This window comes from Ictalurus punctatus, chromosome 6, assembly GCF_001660625.3.
Source record: "Ictalurus punctatus breed USDA103 chromosome 6, Coco_2.0, whole genome shotgun sequence".
Taxonomy (NCBI): Eukaryota; Metazoa; Chordata; class Actinopteri; order Siluriformes; family Ictaluridae; genus Ictalurus; species Ictalurus punctatus.
In genome coordinates, this window is record NC_030421.2 from 26,488,946 (window position 1) to 26,507,844 (window position 18,899).

The window sequence follows — 18,899 nt, forward strand, 5'->3', positions numbered from 1 at the left end:
TTTTTTATTTTAATACAAATATTTAGGCATGTTAAGAAATTTGCTGGAAATAAAAGCAGTTGAATGTGAGTGTATTTGACTCATACCTAGTTTGGCTAGGATATTTAGCTGTATTATTACAGCACAATATTATTTGACCTCTGTCACATTTAAAAGGATGCAAAGGGGAGTTTATTTTTCATATAAGCGTTATTGTGGCAGCTATAAATAAATTCCTATTCTCTCTCTCTCTCTCTCTCTCTCTTAAGAACTCAATTTTATCTACACAATATTTAATCAGATTGATTGTGTTGTTTCTCTAGTTAGGTTTGGGCAAAGATCAGTTTTTGTTTTATTAGTTCACCTTTCTTTTAAGTGCTGCCTCCTTGACCTTCATCCAGCCTTTCTTGGTTTAATGTATGGTACGGTTTGCACCAGCAGTCCAGATCACTACAGACAGTTAATCTATTTGGCACCCTAGGTGAAATTTTTCTTTGACAACTCCCAACCTCCCTGCCACACATCATTCCATTCTTCCATATTAGTGGTAATTTTTAGGTTTGTTGGTTTCCTGAAACACTGTGGTTGTGGTAACATGCATGTGAGCATGGTACATTTCCAAATGCATACCCTATTATGTGATTTTTTTTTTATCATTACTCTGGAGGCCTTTGAATAGAATAGAAGATCTTTTATCTTTTCTTATTGAGAGTAAAGCAGATGTGAGTTTAGATTGGCTTGTGTGAACAGCCATACAATTTTCTACTTTGGTTTAAGCCTGTAAATCTCAGGGATTTGGAGCAATAATAGATGGAGCCATATGTTTCCATTCAAATGAAGCATGGTATAAACACCTATCTGCTTGATAGAATTACATGTTCAAGCAGGATAATAAATATTGTAATGGGGGGAAAAAAATCTATTCATTATTAATTACACTGCACTGATAATGCTAAAGTAAATAGACCTGCAGAATGTCAATTTGCTGAATATATTCATTCTTTTCTTTTTGTACTGTACATGCTACATCATTAGACATTCCATTAGTGTCAGTGGAAGGTCAGAGGTCTTGCTAGAGTGTCAGTGGGAGGTCAATGTCTTTGCTGCAACATGAGAATGATGGATCATTGAACACATCTTAACAAATCACAGATCTGTTTAAAAGATTATTTGTATTAGGTATAAACTGACATTTCAGACACAATAAATAGTTTGTTTATTTTTGCTCTGTGAACAAAAATAGACCCCAAAGAATCCCCACTCATCGATAGTCCTTTGGCTCGTTGGCTAACCAGCTCTCAATGATGTATATTCCTGGTAAATGAACATCCATTGAAATTGGCTTCCCTTCTTCCTTTTCATGTTCATCTAATGAGTTTTATATTTTAAGTCAGAGATTATACTCATGAAAAATATACCATTTGCCATGTCTGCTGATGATTTCACTAACTCTACTGTAGTAACAGATTCAGTGGAACTGTTGCTAGAATTGGAATTTTACGTGGTGAACACAGACAAGCAGAGTGATACATTCCAGTGTGGTTATACTAAATATTAGCACCACTGGAAAGCCATTAGTCCAATCAAATTAGTGCACCTCAACTAACTGTTGAATAATATAAAGGCAAAGTTGACACTAAATCTGGAATGGGATGTTCAAAAAACACATGAGTGTGATGGTCAGGAGTCCACAAAAGTTTGGCCATATAGTGTATTCATGCAATTACTAAGAAAGTCAGTTTGTCTGAAACGTTTCTCAGTCTGGTGGATTTTTTTTTTAGTTCAGTTTGGCTTATGCAAACATTTGCACACAACTTTTCTAAAAGTTTGAAAAATTAGGCCCAATGGCTGTATAAGACTAACTGTTGTGGCAGTCCTGAGAGAATTATTTCCTGATCAGATGCTTACTTTAGTATCAACCAAAGAGTATAAACAAATCAACCTTTGTCCCACAGGCAGCTGTGGCTCAGGTGGTAGAGCTGGTTGCCCACTAATTGTAGGGTTGGCGGTTCGATTCCCGGACCATGTGACTCCACATACCGAAGTGTCCTTGGACAAGACACTGAACCCCAAGTTGCTTCCAATGGTAAGTTAGTGCCTTGCATGGCAGCTCTGCTACCATTGGTTTGTGAGTGTGTGTGTGAATGGGTGAACGAGACACAATGTAAAGCGCTTTGGAAAAAAGTGCTATATAAATGCGCCATTTACCACCAAATTCCCGAGCCAAAGTGATTGATAAAACACAACCGTAGAGAATATAGTACATTAAAAACAAGTGAACAAAAGGGTCCAAAATGAAAATATAAGAAGGTTTAGTGCAAGGTGACACAATGATGTTGGGGTGAATGACCAATTGTGACCGTGTCCCTGTTTAAACTTTGTCCCGTGTCTCAGTGTAAACTTTTTTTTGTACATCTTACACTTGTCATACTACATGACCTTATATAATCCTGTGTACAGAGCCTTTGTACTGTGTTGCAATTCTCGATTCTCACAGAAAGATGTTTTAACTCACTGTATGTTTCTATAGATGGAATAAAAAGAACAAAAAAGTAATAGTGTGTAAGGACACACATATACACACATAATATATCTGTCTTTTTTGTTTAACTACTTAACAGGTAAGACATCAATTAATATGCACACATATGTACAGATCTCGTTACACCAAACATTTCCTTTCAGGAATTGCACATGAATTTGATTAGTTGGTATGAATGATTGTTTGCCCTGGATGTTTTGAAGAAAGAGAGCACACTTCAAGCCTCTCCTGCTCTCTGCTCTTAGATGAACTCTGACAGGGTCACCGGAGATCATCAGCACAAAACACACACATCAGCAACAGAGTGCTGCTCTCATCAAATACACAACCAGACAAATGTATAAAGAAATCAATGACATGCAGTAAACAAGGTCACACATTCAGAACAGGCAAAAGACTTCAGAGGTCTGTGATCAGTAAATGCATTTCTACAGGTTACAGGGATTGATTGGAGTGTCCAGTTTTCCTGTCTTTAGCATAATTAAATTAGATTAGACAGTTTTAGTCAGTAATACAATCCTACAAACACACTAGTCTTAAGTGGTGCTTGGTGAAGTGCCATATGTTGAGACCAGTATATGTAGTACATGCTTGTATCTGGTAAGATAGTGACAGGAGTTCTCTTTTTACACTAAGAGGTTGCTGCTGTTAATTCATACCTGTAATTGTCCCTTGCTCTAAGATTCCCCATGAATGTTTCTCTGCTTGTATAGCTACTGTGTTACCTGCATAACCTTGATTGTAACAGCTGTATATATTATTATATAATTATATATTATTATATATTATATTATAGCTGTATATTTTATTTATTATTCTGTGTATGTGTGTCTATGTACCTCAACTAGATTTAAGCATTGCTGTTTGCTGCTGTGAAAGTTAGTTATATTTTGTATGTTTTATAACAATGTTATGTTATATTTTAATGTAAGCTACTTTAAGATGCAGATTGACATCTGGCCAGGACTACAGATACAAATGACAGTGGAAGGATCATAAAAATTGCATTTTGTTTTTTATTTAGTGCTGCCCTAAATAAGCTATTTCACAAAACAGATGCTTACATATAGGCCACAAGAAACAATAATAACTGAATTTACACAAATGAACCAGTTCAAACATTTACATACGCTTGATTATTAATCCTGTGTGTTGTTACCTGGATGATCAACGACTGTTTTTTTGTTTTGTGATAGTTGTTCATGAGTCCCTTGTTTGTCCTGAGCAGTTAAACTGCCCACTGTTCTTCAGAAAAATCCTCCAGGTCCTGCACATTATTTGCTTTTCCAGCATATTTGTATATGTGACCCCTTCCAACAGTGGCTGTAGGATGTTGAGATCCATCTTTTCACACTGAGGACAACTGAGGGACTTGTACACAACTATTACAAAAGGTACAAACGTTCACTGATGCTCAAGAAGGCCACATGATACATTAAAAGCCAGTGGGTGTAAACTTTTGAACAGAATAATTGTTAGTATTTTGCCTTCTGGGAAAAATAAATATTTACAATATTATCTCATAATATTATTTCGTGATATTTATATTATCATTTACAATAAAGTTGATACTGTCTAGTAATGAGCACTGTACTTAAATAAATAAGATTTTGTTTTTAATTAAATAAATAACTGAACACTGTTATGTTAGTGGCCTGCAGTGCTGGCTCACATTGTAGTAATAATCTACTGTACATTCAAGCTAATCCATCTAATTCCCATACATTGCATGTCTACACAGTACTGAAGAACAGAACAGTTCTGATTGTGTAAGAACTGTTTAACTTTTCTTAAATACAGTTGTGGGGGAACAGTAAATGTTAATGTTTTTAATGTGTGCCCACAATCAGATGACTTCTGATATGCGGAATCAGCTTGTGCCTCTACTTTTAGAACTATGATACATGTTAACAGATATTTATAATTGCTTGCACAGCATTATAGCACATTTACCTGCAATTCTCAGTAACACAAGCTCAGTTTTCTTTTCTTTAAGTCATTGCCATAAAACTCTAAATATAGTACAAATTTGAAAAGGAAAAAAAAAACTTTACACAATACTGTACTTCTAAACAAAAATCTCACAATTATACTTATGGATTTTGGACCAACGACTTCAGCAAAAGACTGATGTTGAGTTATTGTGAAAAGTGTGTATGTCAGGGCCAGACTGAGACAATTATTTAGGCCTGGAATCTTTTTCCAGACTGTTTTTGTTTCAAATTTCAGTTTAGTTTTAGTTCATTTTCATCCATTCATTCATTCCTTCATTTATCTTCAGTAGCCATTTTATCTATCCTGGGAACACAGGGGACAAGACAGGAATATGCCAGTCCATCTCAGGACACTATGCACACACATTTAGTTCATTTTTAGTGAGGTTTTATTAGTTTCAACTTTAATTAGCTTTTATGTTTTATAGTATCAGTTTCCATTCTGAGGATGAATTGCATATTATTTACATACATATATTTATTTTTATTTCAGTATGGAATATCAGTGTGTACATACTGTAAAGGTGGAGAACAGAATTGTGCGATTTGTTAAAGGGATGTATTTGTTCCTCTTTCTGGGATAAACCTTCCAATGAAATGATTTCCTTATGTGTGTCCATAGTCAGATGACTTCTAATTTGTTGAGTCAGCTTGTAAAACAGTGTATATCTGTTTTGCAGTCTCTGCTCTCTTACTCTTTTTGTTGTGGTGAAGAAGATGGAGACAGCACTAGATGGAAATCAGGACAAAAACACAATATATTGTAAAGAAAACCCTCTCTATGATGCAGACATGAATTTATCCAGCTCAAACCGCTATGATTTCCAGTCAGCTGGTAAGTATCACATGCACCAAAATCAGAACTGGGTTAATTCCAGTTTGAGCACTAGTCCACAATTTTCAGACATCACATCTGCTATGCTCCTAATGCAGTGTAAATACAATTGTGAAGACTACCTCTGTATATCACTAGTAGGTTTTGAATCCAGAGTATTTTACACAAAAAATGGACTGGAACAGCAAACTTGCAAACCACAGGGAAGTCTGACACAAAATTCTAAAATGTTGTTGAAATGATGTGATGTTTTCAAAGTAATTATTTAAAACATGATCTTTCAGTTATTTTTAATAGTTTTAATAGTTTAGGTAAATTTAAACAGCTTCTTTAGAGTTTATTCCTAAAAAATAATCACCACTTTGATGCCTTTGTTCTCATTTGCATGAAGATAAACTTTGCAAACAATCCTTAGCTTGAGTTTTTTTCTGCGTGGAGTCTCAGATGTTCTTCCCATGTCTGCATATCCACATCTGGCTTCCAACTACAAAAAGCATACTTGAAGAATCAACACCAGTGCGAATAAACGGAATAAACTGTACCATTCTAAAACTAAAAAATCTTTGGGACTTTTTCCGTTTCTCACTATCCTCCTCACTGTGTGGGGACAGTACGTTCTGTTTCAGGCATTTGAAACCTTGTGTAGTCCTTATTGTGCTTAAAGTTATTTTTAAATGCATTACATGATTTGTGTTGGTCAGCAATCATCTCTTTTATGTTGAAAGATCTTTGTTTTTTTCCCCCACAGTGCGGGATAATTTTTATTTTTTTTTTACATATGTAATCTCATATTTATACCACTGGGAAACAGGATGTGGTTAAAGGCAAAAGCAGCGTTATTGGGTTTGGGAGCAAATAAAAAATCATTTAAGTGGTTAATAATAACAATGTGCTTATTCTTATTTCAAATATTGCTTAGGGATCTCTTCCTCTTGGTAGAAAAATGTAATTGTTTTGGAAATGTTCAGAAAAAGTTCTGAAAAGCACAGTATGGAATGTTTTACAGACAATGATGTTGGTTTCTAGCCTTTACAAAGTTATTATTATTATTATTATTATTATTATTATTATTACTACTACTACTACTACTACTACTACTACTACTACTACAAGTCCTACTACTCTAGTAAACTGCAGTTTAGTAGCTTACAGCAAGGTGCTAAATCACAATGCTTTCTAATTTTGGTTCAAAGTTTTCATTTGGCATCTTCTTGTTTGTATGTACCATAATATGCTTATGATCCTTTTGCAGATGTAAAGCCTAGTAAGTCATCAGGAAGGGCATACAGTGTTCCAGTGATTGTTATATTTCTTCTTCTACTACTAGGACTGAATGTCTTCCTGACTTACAAAGGTAAAGCACCATCTGAGAATAAAGACTGTAAAATACTTTCACTAAAGTCTGATAATGCTAATGGAATATACTGAAAATATACTTGACAGACTATAGTATTTTGATTTTTTTTTTGTTAATTACCGATTTATATAATAGACACAAACATGTCCTTGTAAATGTGATATTAAATGAGTTTTACTTGTGCGTTCTTTTTAGTTTCCACTTATGGTATTATTATATTCCAGTAATCCAAAAATGTCCTATACAAACACAGTTCTTCAAATTTCACAAGAAACATACACACACACACACACACACACACACACACACACACACACACACACACACACACACACACACACACACAGAGAGAGAGAGAGAAAGAGAGAGAGAGAGAGAGAGAGAGAGAGAGAGAGAGAGAGAGAGAGAGAGAGAGAGAGAGAGAGAGAGAGAGACAGAGAGAGACAAGCACATTTTAAATAAATGTTATAATTTGTTCATCTATTGATTAAAAATGCATGCTTGCTGGTTTTGCTTAGAGATAATGGTTTTGGCATCTATGCTTGGTTTAATAATGGAATAAAGGAATAAATAATGTCTTAAATGGCCTTAATTTAAGGTAGTTTACTGTAATTCAGCCTGTCAATTTATATTGTAACATTAAAAAGATAATTTGTACAAAATTAGTTAAGTATTAATATATACTAATTTGTGTACCTTGTTATGAAGTGACTTGGATTTTTTATTAATGTTATATAAAATTTTATTATTTTTATTAACATTGATAATAATCTCATAATTTTCAAGAAAATCTCAGAATTTTTCTCAGAAAATCCACATTTTAGGAACAGTAAATATTCTAGATGAAGACTGTTTGTCTTACAATTATTCAATCTATTAATCACATATAAAAACATTATAACAGATTTTTGTGACCCATAACCACCTGTTGTGACACACAACAGGACCGTAATGCTTGTTTTGAGCAATATAATTTGAAATGTTCTTTAAAATATTATTTATTTATTTATTTATTGATTATAAAGTAGATTTATTTAACCAAATAATATAAGATAATGCTAAGCTCATGATATGTTTCAGGAAATCAAATTAAAGGTGGTGATGTAGTCTTGGTCTATTCTTTTGTTTGTTTATGCATGTACTGTGTGTAGTCTTCACTCTGGAGGCATGGGTTCACTCTGAACTGACAAGGAAACAAAATGCAGATCAGCATGAATCCTCCACCATTTTATCACAACAGAGCTCTCCTTTAGATCAGGTAAACATATACATATACACACACTGGCACACATATAGATACAAACATACTAATACAGCTTTAATTGAGGGAATTCTGGACTTTCTTTAGCATTGCCTGTCCAGCCTGTGTGGGGATGAGAGAGGTCTGGAGTCTCTGATGTCACAAGTGTACCTACTCAATTCCAGTGCTCTCCAGCTCCAGTATCGAGTGGACAACATCACACAGGAGAAAGGTCTCTTGCACACACACACACACACACACACACACACACACACACACACACACACACACACACACACACACACGCAAAAGGGTGCATAACCGTATTTTACCATTAGCAGAGCTGTATCTGCACTGCATAAACACATTTATTCATTTTGTTTTTAATTAACATTGACATATCCAAAGAATTCCAGTAAACAAACAATTTTGCCATGGATTTCAAACCCAGAGCATATTCTGTTTTGTGACCTCTATTAATGTAGCAGTTTCCGAATTGTAGTGCCCCCTTCTGCCTATGACGGAAATTGTAGATGAAAGTAAACTTGGACTCCGTTAAACCTATACATGCTTCACAGGTTGCCTATTTAGGAAACGGGTAGCGCTGAACATATTGGTTCTGGCTGGGGTAGGACCTAATTTCTGTGCTGGAAATGAATAAATTAGCAAAATCTCTTGCATTACAAGACTGCAAATCAGAATTTGTCTTAAGCATTTTCAAATAAAATTATTTTTTATAAATCTATAAACCCTTCAAACATTTCAAGATGCATCTTTAATAGTTAAAATGAATAAAATGACAGTGTGTTTGTAGTGTGTTTGTAAAGTAAAAAATTATATGCATTCAGCCACTATACATGCACCACATGATATACTTATGCACATATGTATTATATGTTTGTTTGTTTGTTTTTGTTTTTGTCACTAGCACTTCCTGGACCTCCAGGACCTCCTGGACCACCAGGAGCTATGGGGATGAAAGGTTTTGGGGGTGAGTTCTCTATTAAAATAGTGCAACTGCATCACAGCACCACAGCAACCTTACCACACTCTCCTTCAATTCAAATTCCACAAAACAAGGCTATAGTAGCTCTCTAAATTACCTTAATGCCCCAAACGCAAAGTGTCAAATCTGTATTCTGCTCCTAACCCACCTATATATCATCCCCTTCCCTAGTCTGATCCAGAATGATACATTATACACGACTTTACCCATCTATTCCATGTAGACTTGATCAAATTTAAACAGACTCCAAATATCCTCAAGCTTGAATTTGCTCACTAAAGTTTGTGTGTACAGTGCCTCCGACTGACCAGTACTGACTTGGAGTGTGTAATCTCAGGATTACATGCAGAAATAATGAACATGCATGTTCTATCCTTTATCCCCTTACATACTACTAGAGTCCAAATGATCCATTGTAATTATTTACTAAATGCAGCTATTTTCAGCATGAATGATTAAGTATGTTAAGCCTTAGATGGCCTTGAAATAATTTTTACATTACAGAGATTATGTTCAGGTCATATAGGGTTAGGTTATGTTCACCTGAGAGTACTGAAGTGAAAAAAAGATGTTAAAAATGCATAGTCTTTATAAATATGAATCAAAACTAGTTTGGTTATTTTCTTGATTTCTTCTTATTTACAGACATTTATATACAATGAAGGGATCCCACAGGCAGGGGAGGGGGTTGTGTGTTGTGGTGGTTGTATAACAATAACTACTTTTATAACAATAAATACTTGTAGGTAATTGTTCAAACTGCATATTATTTTAAATAAACACTTACTACATGTTGCACACAATGGGGGTGCTAAAGAGTCATTATACTTATTTAATTTTGTTGCCTTTGTTGTTTTAGTATTGAAACCTGTTTATAAGTAAAATTTAAGTACTTTTATGTTTAGAGGGGAAAACAACCATCTCCTATTGCCTAATCTTAGTACTTGATCTTGTCCTACATCTGTTATTGTCAGGTCCACCTGGTGCTAAAGGTTTAGATGGACTCCCAGGAACACCAGGACTTAAAGGAGACCCTGGATCACCAGGTCAGTATGTGAAATATAGTATAACCTGGCTTTTTCTATGTGTATGTGCTTATCTGTTTATTGTGTCACAGCCTTGCTCTATGTACTTACTATACAAATCTGCCCATGTCTTTGTGCCTACACGTTTTAAAGGTAAAGCAGGCCAGCCTGGAGCCATGGGTCAAAAGGGAGATAAAGGAGAAACAGGCATTAAAGGACAAGTAGGCCCACCTGGGCTCTCAGGACCCCCTGGTAAAGCACTGCATGCATTGCTTCTGTGCACCTTAGACAACTCCATACAATGTATAATTTATAGAGATAGATGACAAAGCAGAATTTTCTGACATTTCAGACATTTGACCTTGCTGTGACGTTGACCCTGTTTGGATCAATTTCAAAATCATCAGCTAATAACGATGATAATTCCTTATAAATCCTACAAACATTCAACTAAACATTGTTGAGATATCGCTCTAATGAGAATCTCAGATGGATGCACAAACAACCTGAAACCATAATTCTTCTACCACCTACTTCTACTGCAATTCTAATATGCACTGTATAGCTTTGTTCTTTAGTCAGTAGTAGGATACTATAAAGATACTGCAGGTTCTACCATGCATATACTATATATCTTTCCGCCTTGTAAATCTCTCAGTAATCTCTCTCATCTCTCTCCTCTTTCCTCTCCAGGTGTCTCTGGTATTAATGGTCAAAAAGGACTTAATGGACTACCAGGTTTGTATTAATCTAAAATGCTTCTAAATAACCCATCAAGTGTTATACATTCTAAATTTTCCAAAAATTAAATAATTAAAAATGATTTGATTGTAAGGTGTGTTTGAAAACTGTCATTGCAGTCATATAACATTAATAATTTAATCTGATCTTACTGTCTATTCTCTCCAGGTCTTCCAGGTGCAAAAGGTCAGCCAGGAGAACCAGGTAGTGCTGGGCCCCCAGGGAACAGCGGACCAACAGGTGATCCAGGACATCACCACGTTCATAATAAAGTTTTTTTTTTTTTTTTTTTTTTTTAAACATACGGTTTATCAAGTCCGCTGTGTACTAAGCATTTTCCACCTGTTCTATAGGACCTAAAGGAATACAAGGCTTACAAGGACCAAAGGGTGCTCCAGGGCCAAGTGGTGAGAATAAGATAACATTCCATATGAACACCCCACTCTTGTGATACTTTAACAGGATAGAGTACATTAGACAATATTCTTGTCATAAATTTTCAGAAAAAAATTATCCTGTGTTATAACACACTGAAAAAAAGAGAGCTGTCTGGGTTGCATTAAAATCCTTTGTTCTTCAGAGAGTTTTAATTTCAACTTTCCAGTGACGAATGTGAAACTTTGTTCTCAAGAGGAGATGTTAATAATCAACGTGAAACTACAGCTAGAGGCCTACAGCTAGCACACATTGACTGTTTAAAGAAGTCGTGCTGTGGCCAAACTCTCAATAAAGAGCAGCATCAGAATGCTGAGTGATCTTAAATGGAGAACAATATCCAAACAGAATTTTGTGTCATTCTTATTCTCAATAGTGAACAGTATCAGAGCATTGACTGATTCTTGGATTGATTTGTAGCTAGCTCAAAATTTCACATCCCTAGTATTGCCCAGTAACAATGGTCTAACCACTTGATGGGCGAGCAAAATGTGCATCTAACCACCAGTCCAGCTGAATTAACCTGGTACTAACTGAAGTCTCAGTTAATGTGAACTTTTTCTTGAACTCTCAGGATCTCCTGGACCAATGGGCCCAAATGGGCTGCAAGGGCCCGCTGGAGCGAAAGGTTCAGCTGGAGAGAAGGGAAACAAGGGAGAAAGCATTGCAGGTAAGCAGAGCACAAGTCACACTGACTATAATTGGATCACACATAGTGTAGGTATGAAGTTTTATAATAATATGCAAATTCCTCTAGGTCGTCCTGGTGTTCCAGGGGCAAAGGGAGACAGAGGATTGGCTGGTAAATAAAATATTAGACTGATTATTATGTTACAGACATTAGGTTTATGTACTATATAATTATAATATGATCTTGAAGGAATTATGAAGGTATATTTATAGTATACACAATGTGCAGGTTTATCTGGAAGTAAAGGGGCGCAAGGCAGTAAAGGAGACACTGGTGAGTATACTGAAGTGAATGTTTATTCTGAGATTAATTGTACATGTTCAAGATCTTCTTACTAGCCTCTCTCTCTCACACAATCTTGTAGGCTCTCCTGGTTTACAGGGACCAAAGGGTGATGCAGGTATGTGTAGAAGTATCTTTTTTTTCTTTTTATCTGTGTATGTGTAGATTGTGCAGCATATATATCAGTATAAATGGTTTATGAACTATGGGTCTTTTTAATTCTATGGTTAATGTGTTTATCTTGCTATATTTATGACCTCCAGGTCCTATGGGTCAAAAGGGGCAAAAAGGAGATCAAGGACTTACAGGTCCTAAAGGAAATAAGGGAGAACGGCAAGCTAATACATGTAATTATATTTCTAATGGACTTATTATTGAATATTGTGTGTGTGTGTGTGTGTGTGTGTGTGTGTGTGTGTGTGTGTGTGTGTGTGTGTGTGTGTGTGTGTGCGCGCGTGTCCATCTACTTGATTGTATCTCGTATCATCTGCAGAGTATCTAATTTATGTCTGACCTGTGTTTGTCTCATTAGTGGTGCGCTTGATTGGCTCTTCTACGTCAGGCAGAGTAGAGGTACTGTATAACTCAGAGTGGGGCACGGTGTGTGATGACAGCTTTGACACAGTGGACGCCACAGTATTGTGTAAAATGCTGGGTTTCCAGCGAGCTACACGTGTTTTCACAGCGCCACAAGGTGAGTCACTACAGCTTCTTGTTTCTATATTGTTTATCTTATACTCATTTATTTAGTTAAAAATCAGTGTAACATCAGGTTAACAACATCCAAAGCGAGTCTTGCATACACATACAGTATTATCAGTTAAATAATTTTTTTTTCTGAAAGATTAGTGCCAAATGAGATTTTTCAATGATGATGCAACATGCTATGACAGCATGCTATTTGTAGTAGGGTTTTTAAAAACAATTCTTACAAAATTTGTTTTTCAAATTTGTGTAACTAACACTGACATCCTCATCCAAAACCTTGAGGGGAGGTGGGTCTAAACATGGTGCTGTGCATGATGTATTCCAGGAACAGGTCGGATCTGGCTGGATGACTTGCAGTGTACAGGAACAGAGGCCAGCGTATTTGATTGTAAACATCGAGGCATTGGAGTGAATGACTGCCAACACAGTGAGGATGCTGGAATAACCTGTTCCTGAATGGCCAAAACAACCAACCCACCCGCCCCCACCCACCCAGTCAACACATACATACACACACACACACACACACACACACATGCAAATTGGACTGATTGTATGCAATGTTTTTTTTTATACTCACAGTTGTAATACAGTAATGCACGTTGAAGATTTAAAGATAACATGGTGACAGTCACTGACTTTCTCCACCTATCTCTACTCCTCTAACATTTCAATCTTATTTGGAGATACCCTATAAACCGTTAAATAGAGCCTTCCTGTCTGTATTTGTGCATTAGCCATTACATTATTACAGCAAGGATAGACACATTTATTTATTTGTTTATTCAATATATATACTATGTTTCCTACACACAAGGTTACTCCCCAAAGTATGTAACATAAAGTAACATCAATAAACAAAAATGCACGAAACCACAGCACTCAGCATTAATTTTATGTTGAAATTTTTGTTGGAGTGCAGCAGGTAGGCTTGTCATGTCACAGCTCCAGGGTTGATGGTTTGATCCTGGGCTGTGTCCATGTGTCCTGCTATAAGCTGTCTTCCCATTTAGTGTGTATTCCTGCCATGTGCCCAGTATTCCAAGGATAAGCGCTGGATCCACCACAACCCTGACCCAGATAAAGCATTTACTGAAGATGAAAAAAAATGGGCTGTCATGAATGGGCTTAGATGTTAAAGTTGGGTTGGATGCCCAGGGACCTGGGGAGTTTGAATTTGACAGCAGTGGGTTTGATAATGCTCTCAATGGTGAAAGGACCCAGATAATGAGGGGAGAGTTTCTTAGCCTCAGTCAGAGGCCCAGCTGGTAGTTGGGAGCTGGAACCTCATGACGGTCAGCCAGGCGACGGTTGCACTCAGTGGAGAAGAGAAGGATGGAACGAGCCTCTTTTCATACCCAGCGGCAATGATGGAGGTGAGGCTGCATGGAGGTGATGGCGATGTCATCTTCCTGGACCAGGAACAAGGGAGGCTGTTAGCCCAGGGAGCACTCGAAGGGGGATATGCTGTTGGCAGTATTAGTTAGGGAGTTGTGGGCATACTCCAGATGGTGGGGTTGTTGGCAGTGATGCACCGCAGCACTGCTTGCAGTTCCTGGTTGGCCCGCTTTGCCTGACCACTAGTCTGAGGGTGAAGTCCAGAGGACAAACTGACTGTGGCCTCAAAGCATTACAGAAAGACCTCCAGACTTGAAATGAACTGAGGCCCTTGGTCAGAGGCAATATCCTAGGGGATGCCGTGCAGCCAGAAGACGTGGCATACGAGGAGGTCTGAGGTTTTTCGGGTGGTAGGGAGCTTCAGAAGGGCCACAAAATTTACTGCTTTTGAGAACCGGTCTACTATGGTGGGGATGACAGTGTTACCTTGGGAAGGGGGTAGACTGGTGACAAAGTCCGAGGCAATGTGAGACCAGGGGTGACTGGGAAACAAACAGCGGTCATAGTAGGCTGGCAGACAGGTGGTGTAAGGCCTTATTACAGGCGTATATGGTGCAGGGACTGGCTGGCTCTGTTCTGGTGCTGCTGTCGCAAGTGATTATCCAGCCGGATGGCAAGGGAAATCAGCATGTTGAGAGAGTCAGACTCATCTTTCACGTCAAGCTCATCCTTCACCTGCTTGCTGAGGCCGTTCAGCAACACTCCCTGGAGCACCTCCTCATTCAACCCAGACTCGGTGGCCAGGACACAGAACTCAGCCAAATACTCCGCCACACTGCAAGGCCCCTAGCAGAGGAAAAGCAGGTGGTTTTCGGCCTCCTTCCCTTGCACGGGGTGGTCAAAAACCGTCCAAAGTTCTGCGGTGAAGGAAGAGAGAGGGCCACAGAGCTATCTGCCTCTCACACATGGCAGTGGCCCAGGCTAGGTGGGATAGGTTCCAGGGTCCCCGTGAGCCTGTAGGATAAGCAGTCTAGGAAATGGATGTATGGTGATATATATATATATTTATATATATATATATATATATATATATATATATATATATATATATATATATATATATATAAGCACAGTCAAATGAATCCAATGCATCCAGTGTACTGCATGGAACTGATTTCAGTATTTTCAGCCTGAATTCTTTACTTCTTTAGTTCACAATGCCAAGATTAAAGGCAAAATTGTCCTTAGGACATAAATAGAAACCAAGGGAACCAAATATCAGCCAAATAACAATACGCCTTTTGGAACTTTAGTCTAGTCCGCCACCTAGTGGCTGTTTTTTTTTTATATATATATATAGTAGTCTTGAGTATTGAAATTGACAGTATTTATTAGAAGAAAGGTAGGATGAATTCATTTTGTGAATTTCCACATTGTCTAAAGTTCTGACTCAGTTATAAGTCAGAAAATGCTGCTAAGGTAAAATTTACCTGATGTTCCAGTATACCTGAATTCACCCCCCATTTAATTATTTCAGACCAACTAAAGCTGGGAGTGTTTAAAAAGCTTGTAAACATTTACAAAAGCACGTAAAGCAAGCATTTTAAAAATAAACAAATAAATAAACGAACAAACAAACCTAATTTGACTGACTTGACAGTTTTCTGTGCTCCAGCACACCTGCTTTGACTTTTATTTTAACAAATAGAATCAAGATTGGACTGCAATACACCTCAATTCTGGGTTGCTTTGGATAAAAGCATTGGTAAGTGCCATGTAAATTAGTTAGGTGTGTTTGCAGAGAAGAAAAATTTTTCTATTGAATGCTGTGTCCCTTCAGAAAATCTGGATATGTGTGTGTGGAAATCTGTAATGTAGCACGAGGTGTTAGCTGTACTGTTAATCATCCGGGGCTGAGATTCTTCTCAGTCAATTTTTTTTTTTTAAATGTACTTCTAAATAGATTGTTTCCATAATTTATTTTATTGCATATGAGGGCTAATTGCTTTAAAGAGAGAAGGAAGGAACATTTGTATTTGATTTACCATATAATCTGCACATGAACATTTCAGCCAGTCAAATGTCTCACCCAGCATCATATCCGATACCTACTACCATTATTATTAAGCCTACATGATGGAAAATCATCAAAATCCGTAATACAATGCCAATTTCACAAATGATAGTTGAAAATGACTAACTAAATGATTAAGTAAACTTTCATAATCTGGTTGCAAAATCATTGTTGATAGACCCACTTGATATGAACCACAAGTCCCACCTCAGTGGTGCAGGTAGTAAAACATGAGAAAATATTAAAAATAAAATAAATGACTGACAATGACTGAATTCTTTCTTTTAAATTATATTATCTGGTTAAATTTCCGCCTACTTCAGTATTGGCACAAACCAACTTGCCCAGGCTACAATATGAGTAGGACATAAGGTTAAAATGAAATTAAATGACTGAATTTATTTGCAATTAGAAAGAAAGACAACTATGTTTGCTGAAGCTAATAAACGGTGCTTGCAAGGAAGTGAGAACAGTCTTTAAATATATTAATGATTAATAGTAAGTTAAATAGTAAATTTGTCACTAAAATAGACATTTTTATAATTATCATGATCAATAATCAGGGATTCTTACATTTTTTAGCTAAAGTGAAGGAAGCCCATAATCTGCGAACTAATAACATCCAAATATTTACAGCAACAGGTCCTTCTAGAAGCTTTCCAGGCTATAATTCTGACCCCCCCCAAAAAACATAGATGAGTGCATATGCCTATCATACATTATGAAAAGACTATGACAAATAGTAGGCTATGGAAAAGTAAAGTAATAAAACAAAACCCAACAATGTGGTAGCTGATATTGCTGATACTGTATTTAATTTACTATATTGCCAATGAGTTTGTTAAATAGTCTAATTTCCCATCCATAAAAGTAGGCTATATAGGCTACTTCATACTGAATGGAAATGAAGATAGAGTAGGCCTTTAATTTTTGTTATATTGAGAAAAATATATTATATGTGTGCTTAGTGTGTAACTGTATATGTGAGGGCATGAATTCGAGGGGTAGAAGGGAAGGAAGGGGTGGTGACATTATGAAACTGAATCGCTGAATCTCTTTACTGTCCATGCTTCTCTTCCTAGTGCTTTGAGGGTGGAAGTGCTAGGCTGAAGCCTCTTGTTTTTAGCTTTGCAAATCTGTCGATGACCTCCCCATGGTCCACATCAGCCAACATCTCCCTCTCAATTGACATTATAGCCAAATTACTTAGCTGGTCCTGGCCCACTGTATTTCTCAGGCATGTGTGCAGTTGGTGCAGGGCATTGAAAGACCATTCACAACTGCAGCTGGTGACTGAGATGGTCAAAGAAGCTTGAAAGTTGGCTTTAAGAACATCTCGCCATACAAAAGGGAAAGACACATTGAATGCTAGGTACTATGTCTTATTTTTCTGTGAAGGGAGTGCTTTGCGACAGTAAACTCTTCAGGCTGTAGGTGGATGCTGTAATATTTAGCAAGTTTTTTGAGTGCCTCTTCATTCAGGAACTGTTCTGAGGCAGGGTAACATGCCTGTATGCCCAACAAAATTTTTCCCAACGAGTCTTGGAAAGCTGGACAAGTTATCCCCTAACCTAGTTGCTTCTTTAAGGTTTGTAATTTATGATGGTGGACAAGAGATGTGGAAAAGAAAGAGTAGAGACACTCCAGGAGATCAAAGAAGTCACATGCCTCTGGGATGGCTTTGCAAGTGGAGCAAAGGCTAAGCTTAAGCTCATGGGCATAGCAGTGCCTCTGGATGCTTTTGTCTGAATTGAGCTTGAACACCTCATACTGCTCCACTCATAACAGAAGCACCACCATAGGATTGAGCAAAGCATGTAAGTTGTCTTATTCCATGTTTCTCAAGTTGCGTATGGTGTCAGTGATGGAGGCATCAAATGCCTCAATCCGGGAAAATCCACGGAATCTATCTTTCAGCAAGCCCTGTGAGCTAACTTATTGCACACAGAATGTAAGCTGCTGCAAACGGTGATCCCTTGTTTTATCCAACAAAATCGAGTACATTTTTGCCTCTTTAATCTCAGAGACGATTATTGAAGTTATAACATCAGAGGTGTTTTGAATTATTTCATATTGGGATAATGCTGAGAGGTAGGTTTAATATGTTGGCGATCTGTATGTTTTCAGGAAAGGATCAAACTGCTCAAGAAGCTGCATGCACTCCATAAAATTCCCTTTATTGTCACTGTCTGGCGTTTCAATGTGACCTCGAAATGCAATCCCCTGCTTCCCAAGAAAGGCTGTCACTGTTGCTATACGTCTGAGATACTCCCTACAATTCACAATCTCACTGATGTTTGCAGCTTGTATCTGCTACATGATGTCCCTGTAGACCTGTGTAGCTTTAAAGCTCTTCCAACACATCACTGAGGTCTTGTGCATGTTGGATTTTTCATGCTTCCTAAAAGAACCTAAGGCTTTCTTCCAATTTGTGTAACCTGTGCTGGTGAGTGCATCCTTTTGATCCCTTGCTTGTTTGGTTTGCCATTTAATATGCACATGAAGCAGAATACTGCATTGGAAGTTAGAGTATTCCAGCCACTCAAATATACCATACCAGCTTGGTTGGAATTTTTTTTTTTGCTGGTCAAACCTGCTGAAAGCATGGAAAACAGTGATGTTTTACTTGCATTGGCCCTGTATCTGCAGTCC

General features: G+C 37.3%; 1 protein-coding gene across 1 annotated transcript; it reads left to right on the top strand.

The window, feature by feature from the left end:
• The first annotated feature begins 5,189 nt into the window (after positions 1–5,189).
• Positions 5,190–13,708, top strand: marco (macrophage receptor with collagenous structure). The gene is made up of 17 exons (XM_047155936.2): positions 5,190–5,350; positions 6,603–6,704; positions 7,859–7,965; positions 8,056–8,179; positions 8,876–8,938; positions 9,928–9,999; positions 10,132–10,230; positions 10,672–10,716; positions 10,888–10,959; positions 11,073–11,126; positions 11,729–11,824; positions 11,912–11,956; positions 12,074–12,118; positions 12,210–12,245; positions 12,391–12,474; positions 12,660–12,821; positions 13,161–13,708. Exons 1-17 carry the CDS (start codon positions 5,233–5,235, stop codon positions 13,289–13,291), a joined length of 1,455 nt encoding a protein of 484 aa, XP_047011892.2. The 5' UTR covers positions 5,190–5,232; the 3' UTR covers positions 13,292–13,708.
• The last annotated feature ends 5,191 nt before the right edge of the window (positions 13,709–18,899 follow it).

Coding starts and splice junctions, on each gene's coding strand:
- marco (XM_047155936.2), top strand. CDS start 5,233: ATGGAGACAGCACTAGATGGAAATCAGGACAAAAACACAATATATTGT. Junction 10,717..10,887: donor AGGACTTAATGGACTACCAG/GTTTGTATTAAT, acceptor TATTCTCTCCAG/GTCTTCCAGGTGCAAAAGGT. Junction 12,475..12,659: donor AGAACGGCAAGCTAATACAT/GTAATTATATTT, acceptor TTGTCTCATTAG/TGGTGCGCTTGATTGGCTCT.